The 19929-nt window shown below is 42.9% G+C and overlaps 1 protein-coding gene across 6 annotated transcripts in view; it reads right to left on the bottom strand.

The window, feature by feature from the left end:
* Positions 1–19929, bottom strand: part of Tcf20 (transcription factor 20) — a 162470-nt gene that overhangs the window by 15832 nt on the left and 126709 nt on the right. For 5 of the 6 annotated variants that reach the window (XR_002382197.2, XM_021225408.2, XM_013111244.3 and 2 more), the window contains one exon: positions 11869–17625. Coding sequence is in view for 5 of the 6 variants with exons in the window: in XM_021225405.2 (XP_021081064.2) it covers positions 11869–17625 (5757 nt within the window). In the remaining variant the exon portion in view is untranslated. Of the gene's footprint in view, positions 1–11868; positions 17626–19929 lie in introns of those variants that run through there. The other variant, XM_040754095.1, reaches the window with a different exon arrangement.

Genomic DNA, 19929 nt, shown 5'->3' with positions numbered 1-19929 from the left:
GGTGTAGGACCTTATACTCCCTCTCACAAAACCAAGCTCCTTTTAGGTGCCAATAATCAGTAAATGTTTACCATGTATCCTTGTACCTATGAGAAGAAAGCAAAGATCATTTATCCTAGAGTAAACCAAGGACAGTTAACATTTGAAGAATCTCCAGGTTCTATGCCTCCTTCAGGATTAAAGGCCTCATCACCAAACCAAAGAAACAGAAGATAGCCAATCTGTCAGTACAAAACTGGCAGCTGTTCCAGACAGCTACCTTTTTATTTGAGGCACCCAAGCGTTCGTTTATTCACAGGGTTTGAGCTTCAGGCCTCTCCATTCATGAATGGGTATATTAAGTATTTTTGAAAGTCTGCAAGCAAACATGCTTTTTTGCCCTTACATGTGGACAAGCTGGAAAACAGCAGCATTCTGAAAGAAGAGGTAGGCAGATTTCTGTGAATTTCAGGCCAGCCTGGTCTACAAAGTGAGTTTCAGAAAAGCTAGAGACACACAGTGAGACCTGTCCCTCTGGTACTGTACCTCAAGACAAAACAAAAACAAAACAGAAAACCAGATAATTGTGCTCAGTCTCTCTTGAGTACAGGACAACAGGATCACCTATCACCACAAGAAGACAATCCTGACAAGGCCCATCTTCGGGAGCGGCAAACTGGAAAAGAGAGACTTGGATCCTACCACACTGTTGAACACTAACCCAACCAACCCATGGACCATTCATCTCCAGACTTGTGACAGAACAACACAGACAGACACACTCTTCTGCTTTTTCAATAAACTTTACAACTTAGCGTCAACACACCCTAACTGATACAGAAAGAGACTACTATCTGAGGTGGATCTGGGCAAGGAAGGGTCAGGTGCACAGACTCTACAATCTAAGTAACTACTTTGTTAGTGGTTCTTCCACCGCCTCACTATGTCTTATCAGCCAATTTCCTAACCTTTGTTCAGTCCATCTTCAAGAAGAGCACTAGCAGTGCTCACCTCATAGAAATGTTGAGTGTTGAATGCACTAAACCAGATTTAGAATATTGTTGGATCGGAACTGCTGTCATGTCACCCAAGATGACTACAGGCCAGACTAAAAATTGAACAATCACCCATAAAGTAGCCTTGTAACCACTCATTTACAGGTGAAGACAGAGAAGACAAGGCACTGGGGACATGGATGCCTGTTCCCTTCCTACTTCAACACCAGCTACACGGTCCCTTGCAGGACCTCTCAAAGCAACCTGCTCCACACTGCATACATGTCCTTTTCATGAAGACAGAGAACTCATCACTCATCAGGAAATTGCATCAGTAAAATGGTATTTGTTTCTTTCAAATAAAAGCATGATACGGAGCTGGAAAGATGGATCAGTGGTTAAGAGCACTTGTTACTATTTTGGAGGCTCTGAGTTTGATTCCAAGCACCCTTATGGTGGCTCAAAACTATCTCTAACACCAGATCCAGATACCAGGGAATGCAATACCTTCTTCTGACTTTCTGGGGCACTAGACACTATCATGGTGCACATACAAACATGCAGCCAAAACATTTGCATAAATAAAATTTAAGAAGCACAATAAGCTGACTATGTCATACCCAAAGAAGAGACATCCTACAGAGGTTATTAGGACCTCAGAGAAAGCATCTTATAAATGGTTTAGTTCAGTGGTCCTAAAAGTGTGGTGTGGAGACCAGCAGCAGGAACTGAAAGATCAAATTCTCAATCCATGTTCCAAAAAGCTCTCTATACGACTGTAGTAGACAGTAGAACCATTAGTCAACTCCTTTGCTTGTAGCATAGACCACAGAGATACAATGACTGGCTAGAATCCATTTCCTGAGAGCCATTTAGTGTTTACTACACTTCTGTACTCAATATAGCAATCTAAAGATTATAGGTATGATGAAGGCAGAATTGAGGCCTCCAATGATGTTCATCTGAATCCCTAGAATCAGAGACCTTTAATACTTTGCAGAGGTGTTAGAAGAGGAGAATGCAATTCATCTGGGGATGAATCTATTTTCAACACACAAACAGATTATAAAAGCAAACATCCTCTTTGAGAGTGGGGCAGAGCTGTAGGCTTCATCAGGGGGATGTAGAAATGGGAGCAGGGTCATATGCTGACTCTGAAGATGGAATAAAGAGACACAAGCCAAAGAATGAAGGGAGTTATAGCTCAAAAAAAAAAAAAAAAGGCACACAAACAAAATATTCCCTGAGCTTCCAGGTGACAAATGAATTCCAGAGAGTGGAACTTGCACTGAGCTTCTAACCTGCAGAACTGTAAAATAATAGGTATATGGTGTGTCATGCCAAGTACATAGGAATTCCTGAGATGATCATACTGACAGAAGTGACTGCTCATTTTTCTGTTACATTCTCTAATATAACCAATTTCTTCCTCATGGGAAAAACTACAACTTCATTTCCTTTTCATAAAGTCAGTTTTGTCATCCCAGGTCCCCAAAGGAGGCACACTGGGTCTGTTTCCAGTGTTTCCCCCCCTAGTTGAAGAAGCAGAAGCTAAAGCAAAGGGAACCACTAAGATCACATAGCCAAGGAGCAATGAGCTGTAGCTTTTTATCTACTAAGCACAAATTCAACACTCTTCACCCTGCCTTGATCCTTTCAGTTCCCCTTCATTCATTTAACCATCCCACATTTTACAAGTACCTCCCACCTTTAATCCCGGCATTCATGAGGCAGCATGGTAGAGCACTGTGTTCCAGGACAGCCTAGTCTACATAACAGAGCAAAACAATAAAACAAAAAAGAAACTCCAAATATAAATATTAGAAAATTCGTAAGTAAAAGTACCTCCCATATGCCAACTGTCAAAGACAAAATCTCTATTTGTTCATTCTGTACCCAAACCTGTTCTTTAGTCAGTATAATTTTCAATTATATTTGTATTCTTTATGCTTTACCTGAAGGAAAAATTCACCTCATTCTCCCATACTGTAATTATTTAAAGTCCCCATACAGCAAATGTCCTTGACTTAGGGGAGATGAGCACACAGTACTCAGACAATAACGGGCTCAATGGGGACTTCAGTATGATTTTAAATCTTGACACATTTTTTTCTTTTCTGGGTTTTGCTTGTTTTTTTTTTTTTAAAGACAGGTCTCATGTAGCTCAGGCCAGCCTTCTATTCATTCATTCATTCATTCATCTATCTATCTATCTATCTATCTATCTATCTATCTATCTATCTATCTATCTATCTATCTATCTATCTATTCGTTCATTCATTCATTCATTTGAAGGCAGGGTTTCTCTGTGTAGCCCTGGCTGTTCTGGAGCTCACTCTGTAGACCAGGCTGACCTTGAACTTTACTTTTTTGAGACAGGGCCTCACTTTGCAGCCTTAGCTGGTCTGGAACTTGCTATGTGGGCCAAGCTAGTTTCGAATTCATAAAGGTCCACCTGCCTCTCCCAAGTACTATGATTACAGGTACGCTGTCACCACACCCAACTAGATTTTTGTTGTTGTTTGTGTTTTTTTTTAAGATAGCAGCTTAAACTGATGAAGGGAAATTTTTCATTTAATACAAAAAGTAAAAATTATTTTCAACCAACTTTGACAAAAGAACATAAAACCCTGTATTTCTGGTCACTGTAACTTGTAAACAAATTACAAAAGGATTTAAACAGACATTCATTCAGCCTGGCCTTTCACAAGTGCTTGCCACTATCTGGGTGCAGGGTCTGGTAACTTGAAGTGGCAAACTACAGGTACTGAATCAACTAGGAGCCATCTAATTCTCCTTTAAGTAAGGCTGCAAAGAAGAACACTGCATGACTCTTCATTCCCAGAACAGCACTTCCTTCTGAGATGTAACAACAACCTGTATAATCATGCTGCTTAATGAACATCTAGAGAGTTCCAGCAATTGGGTCGGGGCATTATTAGTGAAACAATGCTGACAACTCTGTGCAAACCCTATAGACTGCACTCTGTCCCACTATATCCTACAGCAGCATCGTCACCAATGTGGTCTTCTGTTCATATACAGTATTTACTGAGAGTAAATGCTAGCATCTCCTGGACCACACAGTGAAAACACAGACAAGGTCTGACACATTAGAGACTTGGGACAAGTTGGGTCTTTTGTTATTAGTTAAAAAGCTGAAGCTTGGAAAAATGTAGAGAAAGCATTTATTTTTGGCTACCAATAACAAATCCACTCTCTTTTAATTATACCTCCTATATCTGAGGCAAAAACATCTGTTGATCTTATGATGCACTCCTGCTACATGACTGCAACATAGTCTTCATCCAAAGCATTACACTATCCATTATGGTAATGGCAGCATCGTCCTTCGATTCAACTCTTCATCAGATCAATTTTCTTTCCAGAGGGCTTCAAGGTATTGGCCAGGACAATTTATGTTTTAGTCTTTGCCCCCTTAGAGCAAGATACTCTTCCTTAGGTTTCTCCATCAAATCTCTCATCTGGGAGCACACTGTGTTTTGTCATGCTCACTAAGTCTTTGAAGATGGCACTTGTGCCAGCCCTAGAGCCACATCCTGAGTTGGTATATCAGAGCCAACTCAGAAGGCCAAGGAAGCCAGAGTTCTTTCCAGGATCATTTATTTAGTGCAAGAGGTGCAGAGGTGTACTAGCTGCAGTCATTTCTCACAACTGTTGTACAGGTGTCAATATCAGAACCTGAACTCATTTAAACACACACATTAATAAGTTGTGAGTATAAGAAATCAGTTACCAGTCATATTAGCAGCATTCACTGGTTAAAGGCTATTTTTGTATTTAGTACAAGTTTCCAGGTTTGACTGGCATTTTAGAATGAACACAGTGGTCTAATGTGACTATTATCCAGGTTCAAATCAGCAAAGGTCTAGTGAACAAAGGCCAAAATCTATCTTATCAACCTTACTTTTGTAAAAAGGGGAATTTGCTTTACCTTCCTCATTATGTTGTGTGAAATCACTGTAAAAGAATCTTTATAAGCTACAAAAGAATTTAATTGTTTTGATTTATTAAAATACATCTTTGTACAGGGGTCTTACTGATGTCAAAATCAGGTATAGTATGCATCTACTAGTCTATCAAATTAAGAGAAACTAAGTTAATTTATTAACTTATTTTTCCTCTTAGAATAGTGCCTAAAATAAGCAGACTATGGGGGCCTGTCATTTTTGCTACAGCCTTTTTATAAGTGAGGCATTTCAGCATTTCACCTTTCTAAGGGCAAGAACAGTCAGCTCCTGCCAGCTTCATTCGCATTTTAGCTGCTGTTACCTTTACTGGGCTTCCTCTTGGTTCTTCTGTGGTTGGCCAATCCATACTAAGTTTTTTTTTTAAGTTTCTTGAAGCATTTTGCATTTGAATATGTTTAAACAGGGAGAGAAATATACTTGCACACACAACAAATGAAATAATTAACAGGAGTCCAAAAACATTGAAAAAACTACTGAGCTCAATCTGGGCAACCTGAGTTCCATACATCTGTCAGACCGTACAGGAAGTACCTGAGTGTTGAGTGATAAACAGACCTGCTGCTGGCACCAGTGCCCTGCCACTGCTACTGGCCACAGGTCTTCCATCTAGCCTCTCTCTTGTCATACAGCATTACACACTAATGTTAGACTAATCATCATCATCTTTAGCTGCTGGAGACCCTGATGCTACAGGGGCCAATGGACCAAATGTACTACACACAACCAGGAATCCATCTACCTACCTTTCCTGCCTCCTCAAAGTCATCTGCTTCCCACAATGATTAACAAAGGACAGCACACTTGCACACCAGTTTTAGTCTAACCATCATCTTTCAAAGAAAAAAAAAATAAGTGTAGGAACAAGGATGGGGGAGAGTCCTGAATTGGAGGTGGACCTCACAAGAGGCTGACCTCAGACCAAAGATTTCAGGACCCCTGAAATTTACTGTGGTGTGTAGTAGAATATTATTTTAAATAAAAAAATTTATGTAAAGATGTTTTGCATTTGATTCACCTTGCCTGCCTAAGGCACCTGAACAGCTAATAGCTAAGCAATAGTGGGATAGGCAGGGCTGGTGGGCAAACAGAATAAACAGGGAACAATGAGAGAAGGAGAAGAAGAAAGAAGAGATGGGCACACCTGGGGCCAGAAGCCTGAGCTACCAGCAAAAAAGACAGGAAACACAATGAAAGTAAGATACACAGAAGGAAAGAAAGGTAAAAAGTCCAAATGCAAAACATAGAAGAGAAACAGATTAATGCCATAAGAGCTAACAAGAAACAAGCCTAAGCTAAGACTGAGCATTCATAACTAGTAAGTCTCCATGTCATGATTTGGGAACTGGTTGGTGGCCTAAAAGGTAAGCCTGCTACAGTGTGAGCCCTGATATCTGGTGGTGTAAATCAGCACAAGTAGAAGGGGACCTGTTCAGGTATTAGTGCAGCAGAAGATTGAAGAGGCAGCTCACACACACCATCTGATCTGGACACTTCTTTCTCAAGAAAGATTCCATTACCAACCAGGGCAATTTGGACTTGGAAGTAAAATCTCAGTGAGGATGATAAATGAGTTAAATCTCTAATCAGTATTTCTGGGTAACTGAGGGCAAAGCTAAAAACACAGTCTATCTTCCTGTTGAAGAATATAGCTTAAATGTTTTAATTAAATCAATTATCTTCTGTTGCCTCATAGTTATGACTCTATAATATTATAAGACTCTATAATAAGTCATGACTCTAAGGTATAACCTAAAACTTGCTTTCTAAAATAAATCTATAGCCATTTTTGGGCACTCACATCTACAATCTCAGCACTTGGGAGGCTGAGGCAGGAGGATCACCACAGGTCTGAGGACAAGCCTAGGATGCATACTTAGTTCCAAATCTGCCTATGTTACAGAGTGAGACCCTATGTTTTTAAAATAACTAATTAAATCTTTGTTTGCAAGTGCTACGTGGGAAGATACAAATTCCATGAAACAAGCATTTCAGTTACTTTAAACTGATATTTCTTATATGTGCCTTCCATACATGTACTGAGATACCTTTCTTGTTTTCTACCTTAAATATAGAGTCTAAACGGATAAAGTGCTGGATGTGGTGGCACATGCTTAAATCCCATCACTCAGAAGGCAGAGGCAGGCAGATTACCTCTGAGTTTGAGACCACCCTGGTTATAGTTAAGGCTATTAGAGGGAGGTTGTCTCAAAAGATAATAATAAAAAAAATCATAGTTTATTAATAAAAGGTGATTCATTAAAAAATAAGATCAGATTAAGAACAGAAAGAATTAGAGGTACATACTGAGATGGGGAGCTGAACTGATCATGGTAGCAGCACTTCTCCAGGGGGACTAACACTTGACCTTGCCTCTAACTTTATAAGCCTGGCATGTTTTTACATGTTTGTCTGTCTTTAAGTCAAAAACATGGAGATAAATATCCAACTGAGAAAAGTGAGGGGGTAATCTTTTGTTGTATAAAGACACTGGATAACAAAAACTAACAGTAGCATTTCTAGTCATTTTCTGTTACTTTCCATTCCAGGAGCTAGAGACCAGGCTGGGAGAACAGGTAGGTGGTTTGCAAAGTGGACTACTTCTAGTGACTAGGCTAACCCCAGGTGCTAAGTATTTTTGCAGGTCATGCACAATACCTTTACCTATGCTCAGTCATCTTTAGGGTAAATGCTATGAATGATGATAAACAAATAACGTGTGATTATGGCCAGTACCAGTAATTATTCCCAACAAGTTGTCCATAAAAGGGAAAGCTGATAATTATCATACATGAGTTGAACTTCAACTGCCATTATAGTAGGCACAGGTACTGGCCACTTGCTGTGGGTTTTAAATGCTCTGCAATCCCCTAACTCCAATTGTCTACAGTTGATAGTCTTCAGGATCAGCAATGATATTTTAAGAAGAAAAAACAAAGCCATCTAAAGCAATTTCACAAACAAAATGCATCCACTAACAATAATGTAAGTTAAATCCATTCTCCATTCCTTCTAGGTATTAAAACATTACTCACAAGATTTGTTTTAATCATGTTTCTCTTGCACAAAGTGCACCCATACTGTTATGCCAATACACTGTCAGAACCTTAGCGATGTTCAGGGGCTACCCAGTTAGCTTGCTTTTTAGTTGGTTTGTATTTTATCTTACCCATCGGTATATACACTTTGTTAAAAATAATTTTAATCACACAGGATTTCATTTACAGTCCAAGAAGAAAAATCACACAACTTCTCTGAAAATGTTTTGTCTAAATAAGTTTTTTTCCATGTTAAGAGGTTAGAAAGGAAGGGCTCCAGAGGCAGGACTAGGTTTAAGGCAGTAATTAGCACTTTTCCTCTGCAAACCTGAGAAAAGGCTGAACCCAGCAGGAGCAGGAACCAGCAACTGCCCCATGATGAAGAGAGAATAGCATCTTCTAAGTGTAGAAATGCATCTTATAGACAGAGCTTAAAAACCTTCCATTCTAAGCTGCGTATTTTTCTTTTACCCTTCGGGAAAACAGTGTTCTGGCTGGGTTAAACGAATGGTTACATTTTGTGCTTTGTGAAGCTAAAAAGCCATCCTTTGGTTGAAATCACTAACCAGGGCAGTGACTATAGCACTGCTTCTCTCCAGGGCTCAGCCCACCTGTGAGCTCAATACACACGCCCAGAAAACTCAAATGCTCATCTGTGAGGTACCCAAATAGAGATGTTTATGATTTGACATACTATCTGCCACAATCAAGACACCTGTAATCAAAAGATTTCTAACCTGTGAAGATGACACTATTGAAACACAAATCTCCAAAGATGATCCCAACCTTCTACACTAAGAGCCTTTATTTTTTTACTCTGTGCACTTATATTTGCATTTAATTTCTTTTTTTTTTTTTTGCCCAGGCGTTTGTCTCCCCAACACTCTCATCTCTGTAACTTTCATCTAAATAACTAAGACTTTATAATCACCTCCTAAAAGTCACACCCTTATGTAATATGAGCTAAATGATGCATGAGGAATGAGTGTCCATCCTCCCCATACTGCACAGCTGGAATTATTCAACACTGAAATGTTGGGGGCCATCTACCAAATAGAAATGGTAGCATATTTAAGCTACTAACAATAAAACTGCCTATATATCATGGTTCCTACACTCCAAGGTTAACCATTGCCCCCAGCCTCCTAGTCAGACCTTAGGAAAGGTCACTTGATTGTTAAAGTGATAATGTGACATACATTCAGGACATTTCAGGTCACTCTGACACTCACAGGTGTTCTTATCCCAGACCCTTTTTTCCTGGAAACCTGTTATCAGAAGGCAAAAGCCTGGTCCAGATCTTCAAGAGCAGCTTGGTGCTCAAGTCTGTGATCAACTCACCAACAGTATGTTCTCTGAAAAGACATCTCCATTTTTCTCAAAGTATGATTTTGTCAACTGTAGCTGCCCTGCCCAAAGTGGAAGATGTGTTACAAATGCAGACTAAGAATATAACACTTGGAGACTGCACAGCTCCAAGGGTAATGATTACAAGTTCAATCTGTTTTAGATTCTCCCAGGAGGAAGAGAGTAAGAAAAAGGCCAAGAGTATTTCATCAGGTGAAGAAAATGGAAATTTCCAAATAACATGACAAGGTTAGAAACTCGAAATGATTAAAATGTCTCTCTCCTGCTGACATTTGTTCTGTTTCTTTCATGCCTGTATGTATGGTACATGCCTGTTTGTTTGCACTCATACACATGTAAGTAGGCCAGAGGTCGACATCCAGTCTTTTTCTCCATCTTTTTTTTTTGTGGGGGGAGCAATCCGATCCCCAGACAGTGCAGTTGCAGATACTTGTGTGCAGTCATGTGAGTATCAAATGTGGGTCCTCTGGATAAATAGCCAGTACTTTAAACCATTGAGCTATCTCTCTAGCCCTTCTTTATCTGCTTTTTAAATATAAGGTCTCCCACTGAACCTGGAGCTTACTAATTCTGCTAGACTGGCTGGCCGGAAAGCCCCTGACATCAGCCTGTTTCTGTTTCCCCAGCTTACAGACAGCTCTGCTGCACCTAGCTTTTATGTGGGTACTGGAGATTCAAACTCAAGTCCTTATGCTATGTTGCATGGCAAGCATTTCATTGAGCCAGCCTGGTGGTTTTTTGTTTGATTTTTGAAATAGGCCTCATTTGTAGCCCAGGCTGGCCTGGAACTCATAATGTAACCCAGGCCAGCCTGACATTCACCATGATTGTTTTGCCTCAGTTCAAGTTCTAGGATTATAAACATATGCAACCATGCCTGACTCCCATGCTCAATTTGTTAAGTGTCTATTGACTTTTGAGATGATCTCATTCATCCAACAACCTAAAAGGGTAGTTCTTGTAGTATTTTTCTGGGTAAGAGATAGGCTGAAAGGCCACATGACATTATCATTTTCCAAGAGATTAATTCCTAGAAGAATGTGTGGATTAAAGTTAATCTGAGTTCTCTAAGGTTCTATAATCACTCACTGCTAAAAACTCCTCTCTCTAATATCTTCAAAAACTGTTAGTAAATCCCAGGGCCTTTATGCTCCCTCCTTATAGTCCTGGGAAGCAGCTCACAATTGTCTGTAATCCCATTCCAGGGGACCCAACACCCATGGCAAAACACCAATGCACATTTAAAAACAAAAAAGGAAAAAGAATGTCATAAAGAAAAACAGAAACCACCAAACTTTTAAAACACGTTCAAAAATAAACTACTAACTGTAGTGAGATATCCACCTGGCCTCACTTGTTGCCACGCCTCATGGGCGTGGTCACATGTGCAGAAGTGACAGGGAAGGGCTAGGTCCCAGACCCCAGCTGACTCTCTTGGTTCAGGTTGGATTTCAGAGAGCAGCCTGAATGTGGATCCTTGGAGCGGGAACTTGCAGGCCATCCTGTTTCTTATGTAAGTGACTTCTCCCCAAATAAAATTAACCTATATTTAACCAAGTCCCGTGTATTTTAATCTGTGCATCTTTAACTAACAGATGATGTTCCTCTAAATAAAAGTCAATACAAGAAAGCAGGTCAAGCAATGATAGCTTGTGCCTTTAATCCCAGCATTTGGGAGGCAGAAGCAATCAGATCTCTGAGTTTGAGAAAAGCCAGAACTACAGAGCTACTTCCAAGACAGCCAGGACTACACAAAGTCTCAAAAAGAAAAAAAGAGGGAGGGAGGGAGAGGGGGAGAGGGGGAGAGGGAGAGAGAGAGAGAGAGAGAGAGAGAGAGAGAGAGAGAGAGAGAGAGAGAGAGAGAGAGAGAGAGAGAGACAGAGAGACAGAGAGACAGAGAGACAGAGAGAGAGAGCAGTTAGTAACCTAGAGCAAACACGGGGTGGGGTGTGGTGGTTCACATCTGCAATCCCAGAACTTAGAAGGCTGAAAAACAAGAGGATTGTGAGTTCAAGGTAAGTCTCGGTTACCCTTCACCAAATCAAGTTAAGCTAAACAAGACCTAAAAGCAGTGGAATGCGTTAGAAAAAAGGAAATATAATCATAGTGTAATTTGTGAGTACCACATGTTGAAAATGATTTATAAAAATTAACTAAATAAATAGCAGCAAAATGTTACTAAGAAACTGGTTGACCTGCTTATGAAAGCTGCACTGCTAAAAGTGAATGACCCCATAACAAGCAGCAATCAAGGTTGAGAAGGGGTACAAAAGGGACCCTTGTTTCCTTAAAGCTATACAGCCAAAAACATAAGTTTAGAATCTATAGATAAACTACTGATGAAAATATAAGCTATACCTTTCCAAAACACTTTCTCTCCTGTTCATCATTTGGGTCAAGGAAAAAAAACTCATGAGAACATAATAGTATAAGCCATAAGAAACAAAACCAAAGTGAAGTAAGCAGAACCCAAGCGGGTAAGGGGTTTCTCCTACTCACCATCTCTCTGGCGATTTCCAGCGCTTCCTGCAGGCCATACAGCCTGCCACAGACCAGGTAGATTCCATTGGCCCAGAGAATACAACCCTCATGGACCCAAAATTCATTGCTGTCAAGAGGTAGTTCGGGGATTTGTAACTCCAGCTCAGGACCACCTTCTGAAGTGGTAGGTACAGAGGGCTTTGTGTCCAAAGCAGCCTTTTCACTGCTGCCCTCAGTGGCTGCTTTTTTACAAGGGAGTCCCCTGGACAGGGACCGAGGGCCTCCACCACAGTCTTCTGACCTGTGGCGCCGCTTGAACCTAGGGTGAGCAGCCAGGCTCCTCTGCTCCTTCTGCTGCTGCTGCTCCTCCTCCTCCTCAGTGTCTGTTTTAGAACCGTTTGAAGTGCTTTTGTGCCGAACCTTGACCTTGCTCTGCATTTCTGTGGATCTCTTAGGAGGTGGATTCTTCGGAAGAGTGGCTGCATAATCTTGGGGATAAAAGGGTCCAAAGAGGTCACCCATGTTCCGATAACTGGCCCACTTGCCACAGAGACAACAAACCAGATGCCCCATGACAGAAGATTCTGTTACCACAGGCCCCTGAAGCATGAAGGATGAAGCTGGAAGCACCTTGCTTTCTGTGCTGCTGGGGGGAGGAGTCAGAGATCTCTGACCCTTCCGGCTCCTTACCAATTTGGTCTGTTCTTCTTCTTCAGCATTGATGATTGTACAAACAGCTCCAAGCTCACATTTATTTACTACATGGATGTAAGGAAAAAAAGACTTGTTCTTGGCATCAGTTTTATCTAGTGGCTGGGTAGCATACTTCAGCTTGATCTCTGGTTCTTGAGGTTCTACTATGGGAATTGCTTGTTTGGTTTTCCGTTTCCTTGGCTGGGCCCCAGGCTTCCTTCTCTCCCTCCTTTGCCTCTGCTTTTTTGGCTTTGGCTCTCCATCTGCAGAACCTTCTGGTATCTGAAGAGGTTGAGGAGGTGGAGGTGGTGGCTGCTGCTGTTTCTTTTGCTTATTCACACTACCAATAGGTCTCCCCTTTTTCTTTCCTGATGGGAAATACCCTTTTGGGGGAAAACTTTCTTGTTTGGGTGAAACCATGACTGTTTCATTCTCTTTCTCTTCGGCCTTGGGGTTTGCCTCAGGGGCCAAAATGCCCACTGGAGCTACATTCTTAGAGTCAGGAAAGATTAGTGGTGCTGCCCCACCCAGGGAACCATCTGGTCTCCCTTGGTTACCACCAGACTTCTGTGAAGCTGTGGATGTCATAGTACCAGAAGGTTCCTTTCCAGTAGGAGCTGTTTCTGCATGTGCCTCTGTCTTGACTTTGTCATCCCCACTGCCATGCCACTCTTCTGAAGGCCCTGAAAGAGGCTTCTCAACATTTGATTCCTGGTTAGTTGTGCTGACTAGGTCAGATACCACCTCACCTTTTCTCTTCTCCATCTCAGCCTCCTGAGCAGCCACGGTTCCACCTTCAGGAGGACCACTCTTCAGAGACAGTATATCATCCAGTGTGACTGTGTCTCCCCCAGTCTCAGCACTATTTGTGGATGCACTCCTCCTAATATTTGGGGATGTGATCTTCTGAACTATAGCTTCCAATTTCAATCCCCGTCCCTTCCGTGGGGGCAGTATTTTGGTCTTAGCAGGGCTCGTGAGGGTAACAGCAGGACAGTTTCTATTGTCTGGGTTTGGAAAGTCCTTGGAGGAATCTCTCTTGGGGGTAGACTTGATATCCTGACTGTGAGAAAGATGGGTGTAGGAATTGTATGCCTTATCGGCACCTTCTTTTGACGGGTGGAGGCGTCCTTTATCATCAGTGTTACTGTTTTTTACATCTTGTGACTGTCTTTTACTGGGAATAGGAGAGATAAAAGAACGGACCCGCCTCCGCATGATTAAGGGATTTTGAGAAGAATGATCCTCTTGACCTGGTAGCCGTAGCATTACGTTACTAGGTTTGGATGACTGTGTAGACTCAGTTAGGGCATGTCCATCTGTCTCATGAGGTGGCCCATACCGTTTCTGATTAGACATTCCTGGAGGACCACTGCTTTTTCCTGGAGAAGTCTGCCGAGAAAGATCCCAACAAGACTCTTGTAACTTCTGAGAGCTGTGCTTCAATTCCATGCCTTTGGCAGGCAGACTGTCACTAGACATGAGACAGCGCCCAGCTTCCTGAGTGCTTGGGTCATGGTACGTCCCTACTGGTGGGCCATACATCATACCATCTTTGTCGTTTTTCAGGGGGCTCCGTACTCTGTCAAGAAACTGCTGCTGCCGTGGGCTCTTCCGTGGCCCTTCTTGCCTATGCTGTGCAGCAGCAATCACTCCCTGAGCAGAACTGCTGGTCCAATCTTTATACTCCTCTTGTTGCTGTTGGTACATCTGTCTCTTATAATGGAGCTGAGAATTCAAACTAGTATTAGGGTCCCCATAAGCATGAGCCCTGGTGTTTGTGTGGTAAGCAGAGGCCAGGCTTTCCGAGTTGGGAGAAAAAGGAGCATGTAAAGAACTCCTGTTGGCCCTCTCTGAGAAGGTCATGTGTGGATTCATGTGATGAGGGTCTGCCCCTGGGCCTCTGCTCCTGCCTGGAGACATCTTCAGTTTTTCTGCAAAGTCATGGTACTGAGAAGAGGACCGACCCCTCATAGTCTCCCGGCTACCAACTCTACCAGGGACCCGCCGCATTGGTGTGGACCTACTGTCTTGTGGGCCGTAGTCTGAAATGGAATCATGGGCTGCTGCTCCAGGGCTGACATTGCCACGATAAGACTCATGCTTGATGCTGGTAGAATGGCAGTGGTCTCCAGATTTCTTGTTGAAACTAGCTTGAGATTTAGACTGCTCAAAGTCTTCCTCTTTTATCTGCCCACTCTGGGATTTCAGTTTTGTTTCCATTGACACTAACCCACCTGGAAGAATGACTGACTGACTTAAACTTGGGTTGAGACGCTCACTCCTCCCAATTCTGGCATCAGCACCCATGTGTCCCAATGAGTGAGCCCCTGGGTCCCTGACAATCTGTCTTAGTGGAGAAATATCACAGATCACTGACCTCCTTTCAGAAAGGGAGCCCCCAGGCTCATGGGTCGATGATGGAGGTTCTATCTCAAACTTTCTGGGAATGGGATAGTCAGATAAATTGATCTGTTTCATTTCAGGAGCTGTGCTGCTTGACTTCCTTTCCCATGGTCCCCAGTGGGGATTTTCTAACAGGGATCCAATGCTCTTGTTCAGAATGCCCCTGCTGGCTAATTCATTGGCTTGACTGACTAAGATGTTGGGCCTTGCAGTTCCTTCCAGGCCACTAGTCATCCCTTGATGTTCCTGAGCACTTCTAGGATACCTTCTGTCAGGATGGTGGTGGTAACCCTGAAGCACTTCCTGTAGGAGACTTGGGAACTTCTCATTTCTACCCTTTCGTTCCCCGTGGCCGGCAAAATCCCCCTTTTCTTGTCCTGAAGGATACTGAGGGAAACCACTGACACTTCGTGGTACAGCTGACCCAAAACTCTCTTTGTAACTGTAGCGCAAACTTCCAGGAGATTTGCTAGGCTCAGTCCTGCCTGTGAAGCTTGGGCCTACTGCAGAGTGGCTACTCTGACTATTTCCCTCTCCGTTGTGGTTAGAGCTATTATCACCATTCTTGTTTCCTTTGCTACCTCCTGCTGGAGGATCTGGCTGTGGAAGTGATGTGTGGCTGGTTTCCTTTATACCACTATTGCTAGGTGGTCTCTGACTGGCAGCAGGATCCTCCTCATGGGATCCTTTATCTTGCCCACCAGATTTTTCTACCCTACCAGTCATGGCTTCCCGGGAGACAATCACCCCAACTGTCTTCTCATTAACTTTTGTGTTCCCCTCAGACAGTGGTGTGTCCTTAGCACCTGGAGACGCAGCTTCTTCCCTAGCTGCAGGACTGGTACTGAGCCTAGGGGCCTCATTCTGAGCACCTTGTGTAGGTGAAGAGCCAGCTTTCTCTGAAGCTCCACACTTGTAGGTGGTGTCAGAGCTAGTGCTCTGGCCACTTAGTTGCCTCACTCTCTCACCTTGATCTTCTGAACTACTGGAGCAACCTCCATCCAATGACTCTGCCAGTGGGGATTTCAGTTGTTCTTCAGGCTGTGAGCCTTCTGAGTTTGTACAGCTATCTGCTTTCTTAGATGATGATGAGGGCCTCTTGGAAGTCTTCTTCTGAGGTGTCAAGGCATCAGAAAGCAACATGTGCTGGACAGTATTAGGAAGATTGGCCACTTGAGTACTCAGAGCACTCAAACTACTCAACCCAGGATCTGTCAGCCGCTTTTCTGGCACACCTTCTAATCCAAACCCTTTGAATCCTGCAGCATGAGAATTAGGACTGGGCATCATTGATGGGGTTGGACTGAGTTGAGGCATTAGCTGTAAAATTCGGTTTCTGGAACTCATGGGCACATTGCCTTGCCCACACTGGAGATTCTCACCACTCTGCATGAGAGGAGAAGGGGTAGAGCTACAGCTTGGAGACTGAACCACAGAAGCAGCTGGAGAAGGGTTAGAAATAGGGCTGAAGTTCTGATGAAACTGCATAGGGGACCTTACAGGAACCTCAGGCTGGTTGTACTGGCCCACCTGGCTTTGCAAGGGCAGCTTGGTGGCAGCATTAGTATACTGCATCACATGCTGGGGGGGATGTTGCTGTTGCTGTTGCTGCTGCTGCTGTTGCTGCTGCTGCTGAGGTTGTGGCTGCTGTTGTTGCTGCTGCTGCCCCTGCTGGGTTCCTGGTGGAATCTTTGTCTGTTCAAAATTCTTCATAGACTGAGATTGATAGCTATAATTTGGTTGTGTTCCATAAGCCTGTGCATTAGAACCCACAGTATGCCCTTCATACTGAGATCCAGCATTTACACTATAACTGCCATCATAGCTTTGTCCAGACTGACTGAAACGCTGTGGTGAAGGAAAGGAGGAGGAGGAAGAAGAAGAAGCAGAAGACTGGTAGTGTTGGCCAAACTGACCTACTCTTAACTGATAACCAGCAGAAGATGGCAGAGTTGAGGGCCGCTGCATTGGTTGTAGATGGGATGACCCAGAGGCCGGCTGTCCAGTGGCTTGGGGCAGAGGCTGATGGGATTGGTAAAGCTGTTGTCTCAACTGCTGTACTTGCTGCTGCTGTTGCTGCTGTTGCTGCTGCTGTTGCTGCTGCTGCTGTTGTTGCTGTTGTTGGCTGGATGCCTGCTGCTGATACTGAGCACTCCCAGGAGAGAAAGGCCCTGTGTAATCCTGCTGATAATGAGACACACCACCAAGGGCAGAGTGCTGTGCTTGAAATTGGCTCACATGCCCCTCGCTCCCATACTGATTGCCAAAGCTGCTTCCCTGGGGAGGGCCATAGCTCTGCACAGGACCAGAAGGCCTTCGCTGAGGAGGCTGTGGGGCTCCTGCTGCCACGGGGTCTTTGTTGCCTGCCATGTAGTAAAATTCCCCAGCTTCTTTCCTGAAACCCTGATAGCCTTGATGGCCAGAGGTCTCACTAGCCATTGCTGTGGCAGCAGCTGCTGTTCCTCGACGTCCACTACTGTTGCTGCCAGTGCCACCACTACCACCACCTGCTCCCCCAAAATTCTGGAACATCTGGGCCTGACGAGGGCTGAACTCTTCTATACGGGATGAGCTGTGTACCTCCTGTGGGTAGCTCTGCTGGTTTCCGTGGTAACTGCTTTGCTCCCGAAAGGACTGCATACTGTTCAGCAGCACAGCAGCAGGCCAACAGCCCTCCTAGAAAAAGAAAAGAAAGAAAAGCATGAGATATAATCTGCTTGGTACAAACAAATATCAAGCCTAAATAACCCAATAACCAGATAAAGCTAAGTACTTTAAATTTCATCTCCTTTTTCCTTACTGTACCCATTTCTGATCATGCAAATAAACAGAGAAATGTCTAAAGAATGAAGGTGTCTGTAACACAACAAAGAAAACACTAGGTATACACATTCAATATAGTCTTTTTAAAACTTCATTATTAGGTAAACAAGCCTTACAAATTCAACTGAGGTAAATATTCAGCTAGGGTAAATACTGGGATGTTATTACAAACAACAAAAACACATTTCTTAATTAATCTTCAGTTATAGTGGGGAAGGGTTATAAAAACCACTTTCATCTCCTTATTTTCATTCATTAGACAGACAGACTCAAATAATGATGCAGCAGTTGTTTCAGAGGCTATCCATACCCACTCCACTCACTGACTGAGAAACAGAACTATCCTAAGACACTAATTCCTCAGATTTAAATGCATACCACTTAAGGTTGATTGTAATTACGAACTGCCTATGATGACTATTCTCTGGGACACTCAATTCTTTACTACTATGGATTCCTTATATTGTAGCCACCCATATAAACATTAGATCTCACCTCTTCTGGACATAAAATTGTGTCCAAAGTATCACTCTTGATCACTGACCCTCAATTTCCAGGTATTAAGTGCAGATATATAGGTCAGTTAATAGCAGTTTCTAGTCTTTAAAACTTTTTTTTGGGGGGGGGTTTCAGTACCACTATTTTCCATGTGGCTTTCCATTGCCATCTAATATTTAGTTATTAGATTTATTCCTATGATAGAGAACAACAAAAAATAGAGTTGAAAGGAATACCCAGGGCTGGAGAGATGGTTCAGAGGTTCAAAGCACCTGGGTTAATTGGCTGACTTACAACAATGTTTAACTCCAGTTCCAGGAGATCTGACACCATGTGCTGATCTCCTTGGGTACAGGCATGCATATAAATACAGAGCATTTTTTGCTCTTGCACAGAGGACCTCGGTTTGATTCCCAACACCAAAATGGTGGCTCACAACCATCTCTAACTCCAGGTGCAGGGGATCTGATGACCTCTTCTGACCTCTGAAGGTACTAAGCCCACACATCATGCACAGATATACATAGGCAAAACATTCTTATATATAAAATAAATATGAAACCAATCAATTAACCAATCATTCATGTAATACATACATACACACACACATACATAACGTCTGTGTGTGTGCGCGCATGTGTGTGTAAACAACCAGGACTGAGTTGTCACTTCTACATCTATAATAATGTTACCACCCACTTATTTAAATTGATATTTTCAGTATTATTTTTAGTATGTATATATCGCTATGTGCACTTGAGTGCAGAAGAGGATGTTGGGAACCTTAGAGCTGGAGTGTTACAGAAGTGGGAATGGAAGAGCAGGATATGCTCTTACCCACTGAGTCATCTTTCCAGTCTCCTAAATTGATTTTATTTTTGCCTTTGCTTAGGCTTGTTTCCTCAGAATCAGAAGAACTAAGTAAGACAAGGTCAAACTTCTTCAAAGGACTTTAAAAACAAACTTTAAAAAAGAAGTTTATGAAATACACTTTCCCCACAATGGTCTATGAAGCTACTTTCTTAGTTTCCCTTAAAGGAAGTTAAAATGGAGCTGCTTATAGTCAACTAATCACATTCACCATCTCCTTGTTCTGGGCCAGGCCACCAACACTATGCTCTGCTTACCATGTTCTCTTCCATACAAACACCACCCCCTTCCTATCACCCACATGGTTTGTCCTTTTCACCGTTTTTCAGTCTCCAGGCAGGCATTACCAGTTTCAAGAGAAACAGTAGCCTTAATGAGCTGGATCAGCCCAGATGGGGACCAAGAAGATACGTTCCTTAGCGGTCAAAGGCCTTACTGCCAATTTGCTGGGACAGTACATGTTAGGCCAAGCAAACACTTGTGACCACAGATCATTGGGCTTTTTATGAGGATATCCTGGAAGAGAAAGAGGCACAAAGGTGGAAAGGACCTAAAGGGGGGTGTCAGAGAAGGATCTTTTCAACCTCCACAACTACAGGGGGGAGCCTGAGAGGTCTATCTGGGCATACCACCAATCATTAAGGGCCACTGCACTCCCACACACACACCCCAAGTGCTGCCTATCAGATGGACACCAGGAAAACCCATATGAGTGGCCACTGACTAAACCTAAGTTGCTAGCACTCCACCAGCTAGTAGATGAACAATTAAGGCTGGGACATATCCGCC

This window comes from Mesocricetus auratus, unplaced genomic scaffold, assembly GCF_017639785.1.
Source record: "Mesocricetus auratus isolate SY011 unplaced genomic scaffold, BCM_Maur_2.0 Super-Scaffold_100010, whole genome shotgun sequence".
NCBI lineage: Eukaryota > Metazoa > Chordata > Mammalia > Rodentia > Cricetidae > Mesocricetus > Mesocricetus auratus.
The sequence above is the reverse complement of the archived record's forward strand: the minus strand, read 5'-3'. Positions and strand labels throughout refer to the sequence as shown.